Below are 22,162 nucleotides of genomic sequence, written 5' to 3' on the forward strand. Positions count from 1 at the left end.
CAGTAATATATTGTGCTGCTATGGCCATTGTGTTCTCCTCTTCCCCCAGCAGTATGGAGAGTCTCTCTTCCTCCTCCATGGAGGTGAAGTCTGGGCAGAGATCAGACAGTCTCCTGAAATGAGTCTCCCTCACTGCTGAGTATTTGGGGCACCGCAGCAGGAAATGAGCCTCATCCTCCACGGTCTCCTGGTCGCACTGCTGGCACAGTCTGCTCTCCCTGGGCATGTACCTCTGTCGATGATGCCCGGATTCAATGAGCAGGCTGTGGGCGCTCAGTCTGTACCGGCTCAGGATCTGTCGGTCTTTTGGATTGGGGAGTTTCTCCAGATATGGGGCCAGTTTGTACTCCCTCTGCAGGCTCTGGTATACTGTCAGCTTCTGGGATGTTCTTATGTCATTTTTCCAGACGGTAATATACTCCTCTTTGTACTTGTGTATCGTCCTCTGGATTTCGCCCTTTGTCAGGCTATATTGGTTGGTGGCTTGGGCAGGCTGGGTTTGGGTGACTTGTTGCAGGGTGCTTTGTTTTTCTGGGGCTTCTTGGTGTAGCAAGGCTTTGTGATGGTAGGAGCTGGGACTGCTGCTATGAAGATGGGATCTGAATGATAGCGCCCTCTTCTGTACAGCAAAGTAGAGTGGGAATCTGCCCAGTTCTGCTCGACAGGCGCTGTTTGAGGTACCCCTGTGGACCTGGAGAAAGTGTTTGCAGAGTTCTAGGTGGAATTGTTCTGTTGGCCCATAGTCCCACTTTGCCCAGTCTGGGTATATGTCTGGGCCCCAGACTTCGCTGCCATACAGGAGGATTGGGGCGATGATGGTGTCAAGGATTTTAAGCCAGATGGTCACTGGTGCTTTAAGGTGATACAGGCGCCTTCTGATGGCATAGAAGGTTTTGCTCGGCTTGTCTTTCAGTATTTCCATGGCTTTCTTAAAACTCTCTCATTGGCTGATTTCTAGGCCCAGGTAGGTGTAGCTGTCTGTTTCTGAAATTGGACAGTTGTTTAGCAGGAAGGGAGGACGCCCGGCTGCTTTTCGATTTCTTTTCTGGAACACCATGATGTTGGTTTTCTTTGGATTGATGGGCAGTGCCCACGTGTTACTGAACTTCTCCAGGATTTTCAGGTTATCATGGAGACCTTTCTCAGTTGGCGATAGTAGCAGAAGATCATCTGCATAAAGGAGAAATTTCACCTCAGTGTCATGGAGGGTGAGACCAGGTGCTGTGGAGGACTCCAGAGCCGTCGCCAGCTCATTGATGTAAATGTTAAAAAGGGTTGGACTGAGGCTGCAGCCCTGTCTGACTCCTCGGCTCTGCTGGAAATAAGCCGTTCTCCTCCCATTTACCTTCACGCTGCATCTGTTCTCAGTGTAGGAGCTTCTGATGACATCATATGTTTTTCCTCCTATTCCGCTTTCAAGAAGTTTCAGGAATAGGCCCGGATGCCACACTGACTCAAAGGCCTTCTTAAAGTCCACAAAGCAGGCATAGATCTTTCCATGCTTTGTATTGTGGACATGGCTATTGATGAGGCTGTGCAGGGTGTAGATGTGGTCTGTGGTGCGGTGGTTTGGTATGAAGCCTGCTTGGCTTCTGCTGAGGATGTTGTGCTGGGTGAGGAAGCTGAGGATACTGCTGAGTTTTCCCAGGTTGCTGCTGACACATATCCCTCTATAGTTGGCTGGGTCATACCTGTCTCCGCCCTTGTGTATGGGGGTGATGATGCCCTGGTTCCAGCTCTGGGGGAAGTATCCGTCACTCAGCACAACATTGTAGAGTTTTACTAATGCAGCCTGGATATCTGGCGGGCTGTATTTGATCATTTCTGGAAGAATCCCATCTGGGCCGCTGGCTTTTTTACTCTTTATCATTGAGATCCTCTCTGTTATCTCCTGCAGCATGATCGGTGTGTCTAGAGGGTTTTGGAAATCTTTGATTTTTTCCTCCATATCCTTCAGCTTTTTCGTGATTTCTTTTTGTTCTGGGCTTTGATCCTCCCTCGAAATGGCTTTGTACAGGTCCTTGAAGTACTGGAGCCAGATGTTGCCGTTTTGTATGTGGAGGTTGGTGTTCTTGCTGGTTTTGTCCATCTGCTTCCATAGTTCCCAGAAGCAGTTGTCCTGGAGAGCGTCTTGGAGTTGGAGGAGCTTGGTTGAGATGTTGCCTTGCTTTTTCTTTCTGAGGGTATTTTTGTATTGCCTTTGTATGTTGTTGTAGGCTTCCCTCAGACTGGGGTTGTTCGGATCTTGGTGTTTCCAATTTGAGGCCATTCTTAGCGCCTTCCTTATATCTTTACACTCCCGGTCAAACCAGCTGTTGGGTTGTTGCTTTTTTGGCCTTCTGTTGCATCTTTTGAGGTCAGACATTTCTGCCATGGTGCAAAGTATATTATTAAAGTCCCTTACCGCGAGATTTACTCCTTCTGGATTCAGCTCATACACTTTCCTATGGAAGTTATGGAGCATCTCCTGGATCTCTGTGCTGTTTATGGTCTCCATATACTTTGGAGCTGACATCTTGGACCATTTAAAAGATGGAGGTAGGTTAAAGAGGCCGGTCTGCTGAGATGTTTGTGCCGGTAGTTTACTTGTGGATTTTATGTATAGGAGCAGTTGGTTGTGGTCTGACAGGTGTGTCTGTGGGGTGACTATGAAGCTACTAACATTTTTGGGGTCCATATCTGTGATGGCATAGTCTACCACACTGTTGCCTACATGGGAGTTTAGGGTATATCTACCAAGAGAGTCTCCCTTGGTGCGGCCATTGAGAATATGGCTTCGACATAAGTTCAGCAATGTTCTGCCACTTTTGTTTACTGTGCTGTCATAGCTATTCCTCTCGGTGTGTACTGAGCTGTCACAGTCAGTGTCTGCTCCGAATATATAGACATTTCCGTCAGTTGTCAGGTAGTCTTTCTCTCTCCCTGTTCTTGCATTGAGGTCTCCAAAGATCAGAACATTGCCCAGGGCCTGAAAATGGGCGGCTTCCCTCTGTAGGATCTCAAAGCTGTCGAGATTGAAGTATGGAGACTCTGGTGGAGCTATGTATGCTGCACAGAGGTAGACGTCAGCTGGAGAGGTGAGGATGGAGCGGGCTATCCTTACCCAGATGTGTCTCCTCTCTTTACTGGTCTGATCTGCTCATGGAGCTCCTCTTTATACCAGACTAATATTCCTCTTGAGCTCCGGCCCAGCTTGACGTTTTTGTTTTTTAGAGCAGGGACAGAGATCTCCCTGTATCCGATGGGCACCATGGATTTAGTCTCTGTTTTAGTCCACGTTTCTAGGAGGATCTGTATGTCAATGTTTTTTAGTCTTTGGGTAAAGTCTGGATCGTGTGTCTTACATCTGAAGGCTGAAGCGTTCAGGCCCTGAATGTTCCAGCTACTGACAATAAGAGATGTAATTTTTTGTCCGTATACCTTGTAATGAGCTGCCCTGTGTAGGACAAGCTGGATTATAGACTGGTGGCCATATTCTAGCAGTTTGGTCCAGTCAGTGTTCTGTACAGAGTGCTGAGCAGGGTCTTTATCTCCTCAATGTCTTTGCTCTGCATTACTTTATGTGAGGCAGGTGGATTCCTCCATGGTTTGTGCCTCTGATGGCCATATTTTGGGGAAAGGGCACCATTCCCAGTTTGTTGAGGAGAGTATGAGGTTTCAGGTCTATTTGTTGTTGTTGACTTTTCCATAGGCTTTTGTCTTGTGTGGGGACTGGGCTGGGGGTCTCTGTTGAGCACTATGTCTTTGAATTCTTTGGCTAGAAGGCTGACTACTTGGTTATTGAGGTGTTTATTGTCATAAAGGTGATGATGGTTTATGGAGGGGTGTTGTGCCAGGGTGATGTCTGGCATGGCGCTGATTTTAGCTGCCAGCTCTGTGTTGATGCTCTGGATGATGTGTTCAGGGATGTCCTTTCTTGGGAGCAGAGATGACAGGATGATTTTACAGCTGGGGAACTTCTGCTGGGAACCTCTGCTAGCTGGCTCAGTTGTCCTGCTATCTGCTGGTGCTGGTCCTGGAGGTTATTGGTGCCCGTGTGTATGATAATGTGGTTGGGTTTGATGAAATATGGATTATTGATGATGGCTGCTGCTTGTTCGATAGTATAGCAGCGAATTTTACTGACTCTTTTTCCTGGGAAAAGTTGCTTTGTGTTCAAGTATTTACCATTGGAGTCTATAATCAGAACAGTATCAGGGCACTGTGGCTTACTGCTCATGTCCGTGTCCAGCCTGCTGCTCGGGCTTCTTGTAGGAAGCTGCTGTGTTAGGATTCTGGTAATGGTCGGCTCTGTTGTTGGGGTCTGTTGTGGTTGTGTTTTGGGGGTTGTCAGCTCTGGCCCCTCTTTTATTACTCTGCTGTTCTTTGCTTTGCTTTGCTCTCATCTTCTCATTCTATCTCATATCTATATATCTATCTCTATATCTATCTCTCTATCTCATATCTATCTCACTATCTATCTATCTCATATCTATCTATCTCTCTATCTCATATCTATCTATCTCACTATCTATCTCATATCTATCTCTCTCTATCTCATATCTATCTCTCTCTATCTCATATCTATCTATATATCTGTCTGTCTATCTCATATCTATCTCACTATCTATCTAGCTCATATCTGTCTATCTATCTCATATCTATCTATCTCACTATGTATCTGTCTATCTCATATCTATCTCTCTATATATCTCATATCTATCTAGCTATCTCTCTATCTCATATCTATCTCACTATCTCTCTATCTATCTATATCTCACTATCTATCTGTCTATATATATATATATATATATATATATATATATATCTCATCTATCTTTGTGCTGATGTATTCTATTGAGATTCCTTCATAGCAACTTCCATAGAGATCAGTCCACTGAGAGGTGGCATCGTCTCCAGCAAGTGGCTAGTGCCTACTAATATAAGAACAATTAGGGGTGTGCCTTTTAGCAGCTGGACATTGATATTAATTATCATTCATGACTATCTCAGAGCTTTCCCCTACTGGCTTTAGGTGATAAAGATTTTTGCTAATCCCAGCAATGAGTTTTTGGCTCTATACACAAATGAATTTGGCCCTGCTGTTTTTTTTTTTTTTTTTACACTAAATAATATTGGTATAAGTACCGTGTTACAGTGGTTTTTTTGCCAGATGTCCTTGTGGTTCTTTAGTGGCAAGAAAAAGTAGTGCTGTTAAAAGTCTTTAAAAAACCCACAAAGAGCTACAGCATGCTGCATTGTTGACAAGATGCCAGAAACAAAAATGCCAGTAGCACAAAAACAAGTTTGTCCTGCATTTTATATTTCCCATAGATCTTCAGCTGTAACAGTTGGAGCTGTTGTTTTTACAAAAAATACACCCAAAAAATGCCACTAAAAAACACGCAGAAAACCCCCAGCAAAAATCTGTGTGTTAAAGCATCTTTAGGGAGTCTACATCAAAAAGCCAAACGGACATGGAGATCATAGTTTTAAATGGCTGAAGCTAAGTGCACTTTCATTGACTGAGGAGTAGTATAATGAAATGCCATTTCACTCATTAGACATGAAAGTGCTGTAAGCTGCAGTCGTTTAGACCCTCACCAACATTGACACTGTTTTTGGTTGCATCCCAAATGCACAACAGACATGGTGAGCCCAGAACATGTCCACACCAGGTGCATGGTGAGCCCAGAACATGTCCACACCAGGTGCATGGTGAGCCCAGAACATGTCAACACCACGGTGGATGGTGAGCCCAGAACATGTCCACACCACAGTGGATGGTGAGCCCAGAACATGTCCACACCACGGTGGATGGTGAGCCCAGAACATGTCCACACCACGGTGGATGGTGAGCCCAGAACATGTCCATACCACGGTGGATGGTGAGCCCAGAACATGTCCACACCAGGTGGATGGTGAGCCCAGAACGTGTCCACACCACGGTGGATGGTGAGCCCAGAACATATCCACACCACGGTGGATGGTGAGCCCAGAACATGTCCACACCACGGTGGATGGTGAGCCCAGAATATGTCCACACCAGGTGGATGGTGAGCCCAGAACATGTCCACGACAGGTGGATGGTATGGTTATGGAAACTATACAGGAAAGATTCTGATTTCCACTTTTCTGAAGGCACTAAAACATCCCATCAAAAACTGTATCAAATGTATTTTATGTAATAAAATATTGATGTTCATATTTAGGTGAATTGGTAATCCGAAGAGTTATAATTATAAATGATTGTGCACAGCAAGGCAGGAAAACGTATACTGCAATGTATGGCCACTGACTAATGTAAAAAGCTAGCCTGTGTATACAGTTATTAGCCATGTTGTATTTCCAGGATTAATTTAATTATCGAACAACTACAGTGCTGTCTGCCAATCCAAAATGTTAATAAACCTCAAACTTGAATATTTAAAATGCAAAAGTGAAGTTTGTCCTTCATAGAATTTCTGTTCAGAATTATTGGGCAACTACAGTGGTTTGAAAAAACATTCGTACCCCTTGAACCTTTCCACATTACGCCCACAAACTTAAATGTATTTTATTGGGATATAATTGTTCTTATATTAGTAGGCACTAGCCACTTGCTGGAGACGATGCCACTTCTCAGTGGACTTATCTCTATAGGAAGTTGCTATGAAGGAATCTCAATAGAATACATCAGCACAAAGATAGATAGATAGATAGATAGATAGATAGATAGATAGATAGATAGATAGATATGAGATAGATAGATATGAGATAGATAGATATTAAATAGATAGATATGAGATAGATAGATAGATAGATAGATAGATAGATAGATAGATAGATAGATAGATATAGAGGCAGGGCAGAGTGCTGGTTGCAGAGTGCCATTACATTTGTGTTTTTGCGTTTGTATGTGTATTTTGCCATAGCAATCTGCACCTGCTAGGGGTTGTGCTGACTGAACCCACACATTTTTTTCTTTGTGATATAGATATGAGATAGATAAATATGAGATAGATAGATAGATAGATATTAGATAGATAGATAGATAGATAGATAGATAGATAGATAGATATGAGATAGATAGATAGATAGATAGATAGATAGATATGAGCTAGAGAGATAGATAGATATGAGCTTGCTAGATAGATATGAGATAGATATGAGATAGACAGCTAGATAGATAGATATGAGATAGATAGATAGATAGATAGATAGATAGATAGATAGATAGATATGAGATAGATAGATAGATAGATATGAGATAGATAGATAGAGAGATAGATATGAGATAGAGATAGATAGAGAGATAGATAGATATGAGATAGATAGATAGATAGATAGATAGATAGATAGATAGAAGATAGAGAGATAGATATATAGATATTAGATAGATAGATAGATATTAGATAGATAGATAGATAGATAGATAGATATATGGATGATAGATAGATAGATAGATATGAGATAGATTAGAAAAGAATACAATAGCTAACTACACACTGCTCTCCGAATATCACTGGACATTTTTGCAGGACCGATAGAGTAAAATACCATAAACTCCTGCCTTCCTCTTGCACAGCAGATATCACCAGCCAGATAGAAGTGATCAGTGACGCTCCGGCCATGCAGGCGGAATATTCTCTCCGTCTACTGGGCTTGAACGAGTGTTACCGAAATGTGCATCTTGGAGCTGCAGAGATGGGTGAGCTGTCTATGTACACAGCCGCGGCAGAGATGCCCTGGTGGGTATAAATCTGGTGAGGTGTGCCCGGGGCACGGCACTATACTACAGCACACCAGCCTGACTGCTCCCCTGACAGCGATCGTTACATTATCGTGCCCTATGGCACACTGCCCACGCATGGCACAACCTAATCATATCCAACAGGTTCTATAGAACTGGGGCTACATAACGCTGCATTGTCAACCCGATACTTGGGGAAAGCAGCAATTAAAGTATTAACTAAGATCCATCTGCTGCTCAGCTCCATGCGCAGCCTCTCCTTTGTCTGCCGCCCAGGAAAACTAGCGATCCACAAAGTGAGAGGCTGGAAAAAGACACCTCTCTGTCTAGTGTACTGCACCCAAGTGCTGCTCCTGTTACCCTGACGGTGCCCCAAGAGCTGACAACTGCCGAGCACACCGAGGCAGGGATAGAGAGGGCATCTGAGTCACTAACTGACTGTAAGATTGTACAGCGGTGACATGGTAGGAAATTGTAACCAGAGGTAACTATTATAGATAGATATGAGATAGATAGGAAATAGATAGAGGATATATACATAGATAACTAGATGATAAATAGCTAGATAGATAGATATGAAATGAATAGATAGATAGATCGATGACAGATAGAAGATAGATAGGAAATAGATAGATATGAGCTAGATATATATCAGATAGATAATAGATATGAGATAGATAGATTAGATAAATTGATACAATTATCTATCTCTAATTATCAAGCTACCTATGTATCTGTCTGTCTTTTTGTCTATCTCCTATCTGTCTATCTATTATATCTAATCTATTCTCTCTATCTGTCTATCTAGTATCTCTCTATCTATAATATCTAATCTATTCTCTCGATCTGTCTATCAGGTATCTCTATCTATAATATCTAATCTATTCTCTCTATCTGTCTATCAGGTACCTCTCTATCTATTATATCTAATATATTCTCTCTATGTCTATCTAGTATCTCTCTATCTATTATATCTAATCTATTCTCTCTGTCTATCTATTATATCTAATCTATTCTCTCTGTCTATCTAGTATCTCTCTATCTATTATATCTAATCTATTCTCTCTGTCTATCTAGTATCTATCTATTATATCTAATCTATTCTCTCTGTCTATCTAGTATCTGTCTATCTATTATATCTAATCTATTCTCTCTGTCTATCTAGTATCTCTCTATCTATAATATCTAATCTATTCTCTCTATCTGTCTATCAGGTATCTCTATCTATAATATCTAATCTATTCTCTCTATCTGTCTATCAGGTACCTCTCTATCTATTATATCTAATATATTCTCTCTATGTCTATCTAGTATCTCTCTATCTATTATATCTAATATATTCTCTCTGTCTATCTATTATATCTAATCTATTCTCTCTGTCTATCTAGTATCTCTCTATCTATTATATCTAATCTATTCTCTCTGTCTATCTAGTATCTATCTATTATATCTAATCTATTCTCTCTGTCTATCTAGTATCTGTCTATCTATTATATCTAATCTATTCTCTCTGTCTATCTATTATCTCTCTATCTATTATATCTAATCTATTCTCTCTGTCTATCTAGTATCTCTCTATCTATTATATCTAATCTATTCTCTCTATCTATCTACATATCTATCTTTCTATGTATCTCCTATCTGTATCTCTGTCCTCATCTCGAGCCATCTGTAGGATGAAGGCAGTAGTATCAGGGCAGATGCTGCTATGTACAGGTACCCATCTGTGGGTCATTTTAGTATCTGCAGTGCAGGTGGGCATCCTCTATGGCAGTCTATAATTAGTCCAGCAGTGGGGGTGCGGGTGACAGTGAGCTGGCACAGATAGGCTGATTGATCTGTGTGCAGAGCAGGGCAGGCCAGGAGACTGTCCTCTGAGGAGGAGAGGTAGGTGTCCCCGGTGCTCTACCTGCTGGATGATGTCATGTGAAGGCAAGAAGAACATTGCTGGCCCTGGAGTGAGCAGAGAGGAGGGGGACGCCCCCATCCCCCTCCTTCCCTGGGCGGGGGACTCTCATCTCCAATAAATGTAGTCGCCTACCACGAAAAAAAAAAAAAAGGAAAAAAGAAAAGGAGGAAAACTTTTTTTTTCCTGTTGACTGTTGGAAACGAATTGAGCAATTATCTAGTTTACCTTCTCCTCTTGGAAGTTAACGATTGGCGAGATCTTTGCTGCGTTATTGACACAACACTTCCTATTGAGCGGCCTGCCAGCGATACGCAGGCGGTTTGGTGTCACTGCTGCCCCATCTCATGGATTGGCACCTGGCCACTAGGCTGCTCCTAGTCAGCTTCTGCATCACCAAGATGATGACTGCCCCACTCTCTGCAGCTCAATGACAAGCAAGGAAGGTGGCGTCTTGGGAAGGAGACAAGTCTTTGAGCAGGTAAGACATGGACAATAGTCTGCAGCACAGAGGAACTAAAGTCCTACCAGCCAGAGCCAACATGATCAGCAACCCCAAGCCCCTGGCCTTCTCCATCGAGAGGATAATGTCAAGGACTCCAGAGCCCAGATGTCTCCCAGTGCCAGGGTTACTGCAGGGGAAGGGGGAGCAGAAGCAAGCCCTTCACCTCAGCTCCTCGTCCATCCCCTGCATGATCCCATTTGTACCGGTGACTTATGAACATTGCCCTAAACTAGGGATGACTGAGCTGAGGAAGAGCCACCAGGAGACCACGCCAGCCTTCAGCTGCAATGAGCTGCTAAACTGCACTGTGGCTTTAAAAGGAGACTTTCCCCCTCTGCACCAGTACAAGCTGGTCCGACCACGAGTGGTCAACCACTCTTCCTTCCATGCCATGGGAGCAGCTCTGTGTTACTTCAACAGAGGCGATGCCCCCTGCCACCCAGCTGCCAGCATCAACATCCACCCGGTGGCCTCCTATTTCCTGGGCTCCCCCCTGCACCAGCCTCAGAAGTCCTACCTGGCAGAGAGGAACAAACTAGCGGTGCCCGCCGTGGAGAAGTATGCTTCAGGGGTCACCTTCAAGGACCTGTCCCAGGCGCACTTCCAGCACTACATGAAGGAGAGCGGCCAGGCCCTGGCCGACAAGATCGCTTACAAATCGTCGGGCAAGTTCGGCAGCGTTTCTCCCAAGCCCAAGGTGTTCACCTGCGAGGTCTGCGGCAAGGCAAGTACCGAACCTGCAGGGTGCCCACCACCTGGCTGCCCTCCTCCCCCCCTAAACCTGCTTCTCTTCTCTCCTCTAAAGGTCTTCAACGCACACTACAACTTAACCCGACACATGCCGGTGCACACTGGGGCCAGACCGTTTGTCTGCAAGATTTGTGGCAAAGGATTCCGCCAAGCCAGTACCCTGTGCCGACATAAGATCATCCACACACAGGTACAAGTCACCAGCCACACCACCACACGGGCAGGTTTTCTGATGCGGTTTTTAAAGCCCAAATTAGAAGTGGATCAAGGACAGCTACCATTTCTCCTCGTTTTGGCTTCAAAAATTTGCATCGAAAAACCCGAACGTGTGGCCATACCCTAAGAGACAAATGGTTACTGAAAAAAAGGCTCAATAAAAAAAAGAAAAATCCACTATGCGTTTTTACAATATGCGCGGCTTGTTCAAAACATATCTTGTATAAAAAGTCATTACAAATAATAATAATAATGATAATAATAATAATGCAATTGATAATTATTATTATTATTAACATTATTAATATATCATCTACCCGCCCCATGTAAACAGTAAATGCCCTTATTATGAGGCGGCACCTGACAGATGAATAGATGATCGTTCAGACAATGCTGGATAATATACCAAGCATTAGTGCGGTAATAGCTAACCACTGTAAAGTGTCTACATGAGAATGAGAAGTCATTGCTCTTACATTAAATACCGACTTCCTTGGGTGAAGATATTGAGGAATGTAAATTCATTCTTTTTTTGATTACTGCATTTTTTTTTTTTTTTTTAGGAGTTTATTCTTTTTAGTATTGGATGAATAGCCTGGTGAATATATGAAATAATAAAGTAAATTATAGCGCACAGCTGGAGGAATAGAATAGGATGATTATCTAATAAATATGATATATACTGCCATAAAGAATAATTATAGTAATAATGATAATAATACGTATTCTTTTTGTTTTCATATTATAATTGTTGTTTTTATTTTTATTATTATTATTATTATTACTATTAATAATAATAATAATAATAATCATCATCATCCCTTTCTAGAATCAAATATTAAGAAACCATTTGGGGAAATCTGTGACACGATCTAGTTATCATGGATAGAAAAGGGCGATTCTAATGTTCGCCATTTTCCAGTGTTTTTGCCGCCGTTTTTGATGCACTTTCTTGTACAAACTGCAGCAGAATGTTATTTTCTTGCGCCATTCATTGCGCTTTTGTGTGTCCTGCAGGAAAAGCCGCATAAATGTAACCAGTGCGGGAAGGCGTTTAACAGGAGCTCCACGCTGAACACGCACACCCGCATCCACGCGGGGTACAAGCCTTTTGTGTGCGAATTCTGCGGGAAGGGCTTTCATCAGAAAGGTACTGTACCTCTCCTGGTGGGGGGTTTATATGTTTGTTGGAATGCTGTGAGGATGATGGGTCTATAATGCGCTGTTAGGAGTAGTAATCATCAGGAATTAGTCTGGAGAGGGTAATGATCACTTGAAGTGAATGGCGCTCTTCTCCTGCTCTCAGGGAACTACAAGAACCACAAGCTCACCCACAGCGGGGAGAAGCAGTTCAAGTGCACCATCTGTAACAAGGCTTTCCACCAGGTCTACAACCTGACCTTCCACATGCACACCCACAACGACAAGAAGCCCTTCACCTGCCCGACCTGCGGCAAGGGCTTCTGCAGGAACTTCGACCTGAAGAAACACGTGCGCAAGCTGCACGACTCCAGCGCTGGAGGGCCACCAGGAGGGCACGAGGACCTGCTGCCACCACCCAGGGACCAGCCTCCCAGAAACCACAGCCCAGACCTCCAGAAGGCCATGTACTGACACTTCTAGCTGCTCGAGGCTTGCCCGTGGACTGTGGCCGCCAGGCTGACCCGACTACACCTGCTCTGCAATATGTCGGTGGCCCGGGTTAGTGCATGCACCTGTTATTACTATGATTTGAGTATTACAATGGTTTGTGCTTGGACTCCTGCCTTGGTGTGTTCCGTGTAGGTGGCACCAGAGGTAATGACTCTGCCCTATTTATTATATGAATATGCTGTATTATTATTTATTGTACATACACAGAAGAGTCTATCCCCTCGTGTTGTCCACAGGACTGACTCCCCTTCTGCTGCTGTCGTGCAGGGTGCACCTCTCCTCTGTATTGGTGATGAGCCCATGTATCATGATGATGCCTTTTATTCTTGCCAGTGAAATAAATGCGTTCCTTGTGGTTCTGACTATACCGGAGGTTTCCAGCAGTCGTGTGTGTACGCATCCCTAATATGTGTAGTGGATGGGAAGGGGGAATCAGCAATCTGCTCCGCACCCGCTGATGGAGGGTACTTGCCAAAACAGAGAAACGAGTGGCGTTCATTAGGAAGGGTAATTAGCAGCTTCTTCAGAGGCATTGTGAGCTGCTGGATTCCTGCATCCGGGAGCCAAACTCCAGAACCGCCGAGGAGGGGTCTGGGCATCCGCATAGTGTACACGGCGGCTAGAGGGACCTGCTCAAGGTGCCCGACAACAGCGGTACTCAGACCGCTATCTATCTGATTGCATCTGGAAGACAATATCTTCATAATATATACTGCTTCTGGAGAAGGCTTCGCATCACAAGCTGCCACAATGTTCTATCCCACATTGCTCGTTCAACTTCAAAACTTCTCTCTGTCCACAGAAAAACATACAGAGATATGACTGGAAGAACGGTCTGTCTGTCTATCTATCTATCTATCTATCTATCTATCTATCTATCTATCTAATATCTATCTAATATCTATCTATCTATTTATCTATCTAATATCTATCTATCTAATATCTATCTATCTATCTATCTATCTATCTAATATCTATCTAATACCTATCTATCTAATACCTATCTATCTATCTATCTATCTATCTATCTATCTATCTATCTCATATCTATCTATTTATCTTATATCTATCTATCTCATATATATCTATCTAATATCTATCTATTATCTATCTAATATCTATCTATCTAATATCTATCTATCTCATATATAGCTATCTAATATCTATATATCTATCTAATGTCTATCTATCTATATAATATCTATCTATCTATATAATATCTATATAATATCTATCTATATAATATCTATCTATCTTATATCTATCAAATAGTTATATACCTATCATCTCTATTCTCTTATATCTCTCTATCTATCTATCTATCTATCTAATATCTATTTATTTATCTATGTAATATATATCTATCTATCTCATATCTATCTATCTATCTATCTATCTATCTATCTATCTCTCATATCTATATATTTCTATATCTAATTCTCTATCTAATTTCATGCCACTAGTTTTTAATTGTCATAATTAGGGACAATGACTGTAGATGCGATAGTTGATAGATATAAATATGTAGAATAATTATATATAGATAGGATAGCTATATATAGTCTATGACTATTGCTTACAGCGCAATGGAGACACACACTGCAATCAGCAAGTAGCAGATGGGAGTTTGTCATGAATAAGTTTCACCCCGCAGTCGCTGTCTGTCCGTCTTTCTTCCGTCATATACTGCACAGGTCTGCACCATGTATAGCTGGTAGGACTGCCATCTACTGAATAGTAATTAAGCATCGGCTCACTGACATTATTACTGCTGTAATTAGTTATCTTTTCTGGACTTAAAATATTAACATTTTTCAAACTAGAGGTTATACTGTAAATAATAGTCATATATTATCTATCTTTCTTATATCTATGTAATATCTATCTATCTATCTATCTATCTGATATCTATTTATCTATTCGTCAATCTTATATCTGTGTAATATCTATATATTTTATATATATGTATTATCTATCTATCTAATATCTATTTATCTTATAGCTGTGTAATATCTATCTATCTAATCTATCTATCTATTCATCTATCTTATATCTGTGTAATATCTATCTATCTAATATCTATTTATCTTATATCTGTGTAATATCTATCTAATATCTATTTATCTTATATCTGTGTAATATCTATCTAATATCTATTTATCTTATATCTGTGTAATATCTATATATTTTATATCTATGTAATATCTATCTACCTAATATCTGTGTAATATCTATCTATCTAATATCTATCTAATATCTATTTATCTTATATCTGTGTAATATCTATCTATCGCTCCATCTATCTTATATCTATGTAATATCTATCTATCTGATATCTATCTATTCATCTATCTTATATCTGTGTAATATCTATCTATCTATCTATCTAATATCTAGCTAGCTAGTATCTATCTCATATCTATCTTTCGATCTATCTGATATCCATCCACCCATTCATCTCATCTATGGCACAAGGCATTGAGAGAGCAGACTGCCGGAGATGGTGCCATGTCTGCACCATGATACAAATGTTCTCTTAGAGGGGCAGGAGACAATGAGGACGCACTGACCTGCTGGGAGGAGTAGAAGAGCACTTAACACCTTAGGTATGTTCAGGTCAATGCCATTGCTTGTAAGTTTAAACAATACAAAACTTGGAAACTCTTAAAACAACAAATACAGTAAAAAGGAAGAAAGGAGGCCCACGCGGCAGATGCCATATCTGGGCTCTCTCACTGTGCTTCACCGCCCGCTACTATCGGAGAGCTCACTGTCCGTTATACCAGGTGGCAAACTCCTCCCGGCTACAAACCCGAGTCAGTGGTAGAAGAAGAACGGGCAATGCCCAGCTCCTGACTGAGATCGGGTAGTAGTGGATGTGACAGAGGGAACTGGAGAGGGAACAGACGGCTCAGCACCCCAGCCAGGGACAAAGGGGCAGAACACCCTCATCACACATGAGAGGAGGAGCAGAAAAGGATCACTGCTAATTGCCAATTAATGAGGAGCTGCTCCTTCCCTGATACTACACCACTTCTTAATAGGGCTCGTCAGTCTCCAGCCATTGTCCTTTTCATGTCCCCCACCTGTTCTTGCTGCACAGCTGGACCTGGGACTTGTCCTCCTCTCCCAGGAGAACCTGGGCTGCTGCTAATGAGCACTGCCCAAATCACTGGGGTCTGTGGGCAGCAGCCCAGTGTTACAGGTGTGATCCGTGCACAGACACACGTACATATATGTGCACACAGCAGCCCAGTGTTACAGGTGTGATCCGTGCACAGACACACGTACATATATGTGCACACAGCAGCCCAGTGTACAGGTGTGATCCGTGCACAGACACACGTACATATATGTGCACACAGCAGCCCAGTGTTACAGGTGTGATCCGTGCACAGACACACGTACATATATGTGCACACAGCAGCCCAGTGTCACAGGTGTGATCCGTGCACAGACACACGTACATATATGTGCACACAGCAGCCCAGTGTCACAGGTGTGATCCGTGCACAGACACACGTACATATATGTGCACACAGCAGCCCAGTGTCACAGGTGTGATCCGTGCACAGACACACGTACATATATGTGCACACAGCAGCCCAGTGTCACAGGTGTGATCCGTGCACAGACACACGTACATATATGTGCACACAGCAGCCCAGTGTCACAGGTGTGATCCGTGCACAGACACACGTACATATATGTGCACACAGCAGCCCAGTGTTACAGGTGTGATCCGTGCACAGACACACGTACATATATGTGCACACAGCAGCCCAGTGTTACAGGTGTGATCCGTGCACAGACACACGTACATATATGTGCACACAGCAGCCCAGTGTTACAGGTGTGATCCGTGCACAGACACACGTACATATATGTGCACACAGCAGCAGAGCAATGTATAGACATGTGTGTAGGTCCTGAGATAAGACTGAACAGGAGTGAATAGGGTCTGGAGATTATATATATATTTATACACACAGTCCTTTGCTGTAGGTATAATAGGATGAGGAGATAGTTGTAGGTGTCCCTTGCACTTGACATTCGTTTCAATTAATTACACTCCACTTTTTTTCAACATTTTCTTGCCTTTGTGAAAGGGTAATAAATGATTGGAAATGTGATGTGCATACACCAGTTCATGTATAACAGTGACGGGCAGGGGGGGGGATTCAGTAGTACGACATTTACAACATTTACTACATACAATTTCTTGGTTGCTTCAATTTGGTTTTGCTATAAGGACATATCAAGTGCGGTAATGTCAGTCACGGTTAGTTCTGATCGATCTATCTATTCAATATCTAGTTATCTATCTATTCAATATCTAGTTATCTATCTATTCAATATCTAGTTATCTATCTATCTATCTATTCAATATCTAGTTATCTATCTATCTATCTATCTATCCAATATCTAGTTATCTATCTAACTATCTATTCAATACCTAGTTATCTATCTATCTATTCAATATCTAGTTATCTATCTAACTATCTATTCAATATCTAGTTATCTATCTAACTATCTATTCAATATCTAGTTATCTATCTATCTATCTATTCAATATCTAGTTATCTATCTATCTATTCAATATCTAGTTATCTATTCAATATCTAGTTATCTATTCAATATTAGTTATCTATCTATTCAATATCTAGTTATCTATCTATTCAATATTTAGTTATCTATCTATTCAATATCTAGTTATCTATCTATCTATTCAATATCTAGTTATCTATCTATCTATTCAATATCTAGTTATCTATCTATCTATTCAATTTCTAGTTATCTATCTATTCAATATCTAGTTATCTATCTATTCAATATCTATCTATCTATCTATCTATTTAATATCTAGTTATCTATCTATTCAATATCTAGTTATCTATCTATCTATTCAATATCTATATATTCAATATCTATCTATCTATCTATCTATCTATTCAATATCTATCTATTTAATATCTAGTTATCTATCTATCTATTCAATATCTATCTATCTATCTATCTATCCAATATCTATCTATTCAATATCTATCTATCTATTCAATATCTAGTTATCTATCTATTCAATATCTATCTATTCAGTATCTATCTATTCAATATCTAGTTATCTATCTATTCAATATCTATCTATTCAGTATCTATCCATCTATCTAATATCTATCCATCTATCTAATATCTATCTATATCTATTATCTATCTTATCTTATCTATCTAATATCTATCTTATCTTATCTATCTAATATCTATCATCTATCTATCTAATATCTATCCATCTATCTAATATCTATCCATCTATCTAATATCTATCCATCTATCTAATATCTATCTATCTATCTATCTATCTATCTATCTATATATATATATATATATATATATATATAGCAAAAGGATGAGGCAGCACTCCAACTTCAGGTGAAAACCGTGGATCCTTTATTCCCTTGTTTAGATATATATATATTTCTATCTATCTCTATCTATTATCTATCTATTTATTCAATATCTATCTATCTATCTATCTATCGATGAAGATATTTTAGAAATGTATAGAGGACCTGACTTGGCCACTATGTCAGGGATTTTCTGAGAACTGCATGCAGAAATCGTCATCTATTACCATTGGGCACAAATGAAATGCAGCAAGTGAAGGACAAGTTTAGCTCTGCTACATGTTGCTTTCCTCTGTAAGGCCAGATGTTGTATGGATGCAGGGTTGTCAGCATGGGCAGATCTAATAGTTATGATAGGACAGTGCACACTTAGTGTCACAGATCCCAGACTGGAGGAGTTTACAGTAACATACATATAAGGAAATCACTATTCCATGCTATATACAATTTTCCATAATTTTCGGCTGCCTCATTGGGATTGGTCAGATTTCTGTTTGTAAGAAAATAAATGTAGGGCATGCCATATGGCACCCCCTGAGGTAATGTATACTGGTTATAAAAAGAGACATAACATTTTCATGTTTGCCATTAAATACATGTAATGGGAGCACCTAGAGCTTTGAAATCTGATCACTACTTAGTAAATCAATATTCTCCATGGACGCTAACAGTGTGTTGTAGTATCTTACCTCCATTTTACAACTAATCTATAGGGGCTTTATTATCAAGCAGCATGCACACATATCTAGTGAAAGTATATCCAGGTGTCAACACAAAACAATGCAAAACAAGGCCTAGAGAGAATACATAATGAATCTACAAGAAGCCACATCGGGACACATTTTGTAGACACTGACATTCAGCAGCCCACCCAAAGCCCCACTAGGCTCTAATTAGTTCACGCGCTTTTGCAATTGCAGCGCTATCAATATTGTAAAGTCAAAGTTACAGGCTCCACCTAGTGGCAGAAAGTGTAATAGCATGCTAGAGTAAAGAACCCAAGTTTGTCTGAATACTGTATTTTGTCAAGGAAAAGACAGACAGATTAATCCTCTGCACCATATGGTCAGGGCAGCACACGTGGCGCTCAGTGGCACTGTAATTGCATAGTGGTTCTGTGTTGGAACATGTACTCCCATCTTTACTTCACTTTCATGCAGTTACTAGTGATCTCCCAGGTTCCCTTAAGTGTAGGCAAGTTTGTTATGTGCTTTATTATCAGGGCCCCTTCAACAGTATTATATGTTATATACAGTGACATGGCATAGAGTATATACGTGTAGGAAACGGACAGAGCGGCTGACAGGCCGTCTGAGAGAGCGACCTTGACTAGCCACAGGAGTTGGGGTTGCGTGGACGGAGGTGTTTGAGAAGAGGTTGCACCACTGCATGCATACCAGTTGTTTTGGTGCAAATCGTGCCAAAAAGATGGCATATTTTCATTATCAAACCTGCCACAATGTATATTTAAAGTTCAAGTTAGCAGAGGCAAGGCCCCCAGTGCAAGATCGGTATCATGCACTTCACTTACCACCTGTCATTCATAATTTTGGTGTCTTGTATGAAAGACATCAGGGCCATGGTGCGAGGGTGCGAGGGCTACCTCTGCACCACCTATGCTCCCTGTACTTTATGGGACCTTTATGAAGGCTGGCATACCACAGAGCTGCGCGCTGCACAGTCAAAACTACTGCTCTATAAATGTGGCAAATGTTGGGAATTTTTGTGAACTAAAGTAAATGGCACTTTGAAAATATATTTCGGATTCAGAAATTTGGGAAATTCATAAATGTAGGTTTTCAAGAATGTTTGATGGCTAAAGCTCTGAATAAGTGATTGAATAAAAGAAAATGATTGGGTACAGGGGGTCTGTAGAGTTCAGGTCGGAGAAACAGAACAAGAGGAAATGTTTCCATTATACCTTATCTTGGTGTAGGATTCGTTCTGGTTTTGGCTCACAGTCACTCATGGAAATCACTGACCGAACACTGACGTATTTGAAAAACCAGAGATAAACTGAGTTTTGTAGTCATGACATAATGATAGTGATGGATTGTTTAATGCATTAAAATGTAAAAGTATTTGCTTAAAGAATGCACTTTTTTTTTTTTTTTTTACATTTTATACTAAAAGAAAATGAGAAGATACACTTGGGGACATTTATAGGACACAATGGATGCTAATTTTAGAAAATTTGTAAAATTGTAGAAATACTAATCACTGTATGGTCCAATTTAATATTATAGACAAACTTTATTTTACATCACTTTTTCTATATAAATAGTTGTTAAGGGCAATCCAAACTGTCCCAGGTGTAAAGAAGGGGATGTAGGCTTTCTGCATATTCTTAGTATTATTTTTGGAGTGCTCCTAATATTTAGGTATTTTGCAACCTATTGATCAATGTCAAATGATGTAATAGAAGATAAGTACACGTTACTTGGCCCTCTGGGGTGCGCCATGTCAATTAGTCTTTCACTCCAAGTAGGATTTCTCTTACGAGATGGTTGAGGATTGTAAGGGTTTAGCTGTCTAACTCTGGAAAACTGGTTGAAGGAAAGTGAATTTCTCTCTTACTTATAATCAGTATTCAAACTTGATAAATATGGGAGTGCAGGTTTTAAAATAATAGAGTCTATATTTTTTTTCCATGTCTGGACCTAACGGATGAGGAGATATGATATTTATTGTATATTGTGTATGAACTGTATCATATTTTCAGCACAGTAAAATGCAGGTATAAAAAAATGCTACTATAAATGCAGAAATACACAAATGCGCCATTAAAAACCTATGTTAGCACTGGTGACTGGTAATAACAAAATCACTACAATCACCAAAGGCTTGAAACTTGTAACTATTCAGTTAACCAGTAAATGATATATTTGATATTTCTATTTCTAGGCTTTTATCAGTGGATAAGAGGTGATAGCGCTCGATTGCTTTTTATCCTTATTAAGAAATGAGTTGAACTCTAGTCCCACTTCATTTTCACCAACTCCATTTCACATTGACAGCGAACAGGTAATATGCTGCATTAAGATAAAAATACATTTATTTTTATTATTTTTTTGCTCACGACCAAATTGACAATTTTTATGATTTTTAAATAGAATTATGTTTTTATATTTATTTGGTATATACTTAGTGTTTCTTTATATATATTTTTTTACTAGATTTTTATACATAAATGCATAAAAACAGTATATAAAATGCAGTGCTATATCAGAAATACATGGGTAGGTGTTTCACAACACTGCTAAGTTTTTCTCCAGAAGTGAAAACTCTCTTGTAAGTAAATTAAAAACTTGTAAGGAGACTGCAGCACTCACTTGTCTTCTGTAATCCAAACTTTATTCACCAACTTAGTGCAACGTTTCGACTGTCATGGTCTTTTGTGCTCGTCATGGTCAGTTAATGAATAAAGTTTATATTATAAAAGACAAGTAAGTTCTGCGGTCTCCTTACATGTTTTGCGTACTGCCGGGGGAGCTTCAGACTGGCACCCAACACTGCTGGCACCACCACCAAAAGGTTGTATTTACCTTATTTTTCTATCATTGTGCTGCTACACAATTTTTTTTTTCTATTGTAAGTAAATAAGACATTTGAATACAAAATTATTAAAGACAGGGGTGTACATAAAAATCATTGGGCCCTATAGCAAGAATCTGAATTGGGCCCCCATGCCTCATCCTCAGCCCTTCCCACTACCTATTCCTGGCCTGCTTGCTGCTGTGTGTTATGTAGTGTGATATCAGGGCTGGACTAGGATTACAAAACAGCCCCGACTCGCAAACCATGCCAACCACATATGATATTGCATAAAAATAATGGTGCAAAATGCACACTGCGGAGATGAATTTAGCTTTACTTGGGCATGATCCTATGTAAGACATCAATACAAAAAAGAAAAGTGGAACACAAAAATGCCTAATTACATGGTCAAGGACATACGTTACCCTCCCCAATAGCAACTCATGCCATGATAAAGCTCCAAATACTGCCATACAGCCCAA

The 22,162-nt window shown here is 40.6% G+C and overlaps 1 protein-coding gene across 1 annotated transcript; it reads left to right on the forward strand.

The window, feature by feature from the left end:
* The first annotated feature begins 10,105 nt into the window (after positions 1-10,105).
* LOC122925832 (fez family zinc finger protein 1-like) lies at positions 10,106-12,702 on the forward strand. Its single transcript, XM_044277188.1, has 4 exons — positions 10,106-10,846; positions 10,928-11,062; positions 12,106-12,238; positions 12,395-12,702. Exons 1-4 carry the CDS (start codon positions 10,106-10,108, stop codon positions 12,700-12,702), a joined length of 1,317 nt encoding a protein of 438 aa, XP_044133123.1.
* Positions 12,703-22,162: the final 9,460 nt, after the last annotated feature.

Source organism: Bufo gargarizans, chromosome 2 (genome assembly GCF_014858855.1).
Source record: "Bufo gargarizans isolate SCDJY-AF-19 chromosome 2, ASM1485885v1, whole genome shotgun sequence".
NCBI lineage: Eukaryota > Metazoa > Chordata > Amphibia > Anura > Bufonidae > Bufo > Bufo gargarizans.

Coding starts and splice junctions, on each gene's coding strand:
- LOC122925832 (XM_044277188.1), top strand. CDS start 10,106: ATGGACAATAGTCTGCAGCACAGAGGAACTAAAGTCCTACCAGCCAGA. Junction 10,847..10,927: donor CCTGCGAGGTCTGCGGCAAG/GCAAGTACCGAA, acceptor TCTCCTCTAAAG/GTCTTCAACGCACACTACAA. Junction 12,239..12,394: donor GAAGGGCTTTCATCAGAAAG/GTACTGTACCTC, acceptor TCCTGCTCTCAG/GGAACTACAAGAACCACAAG.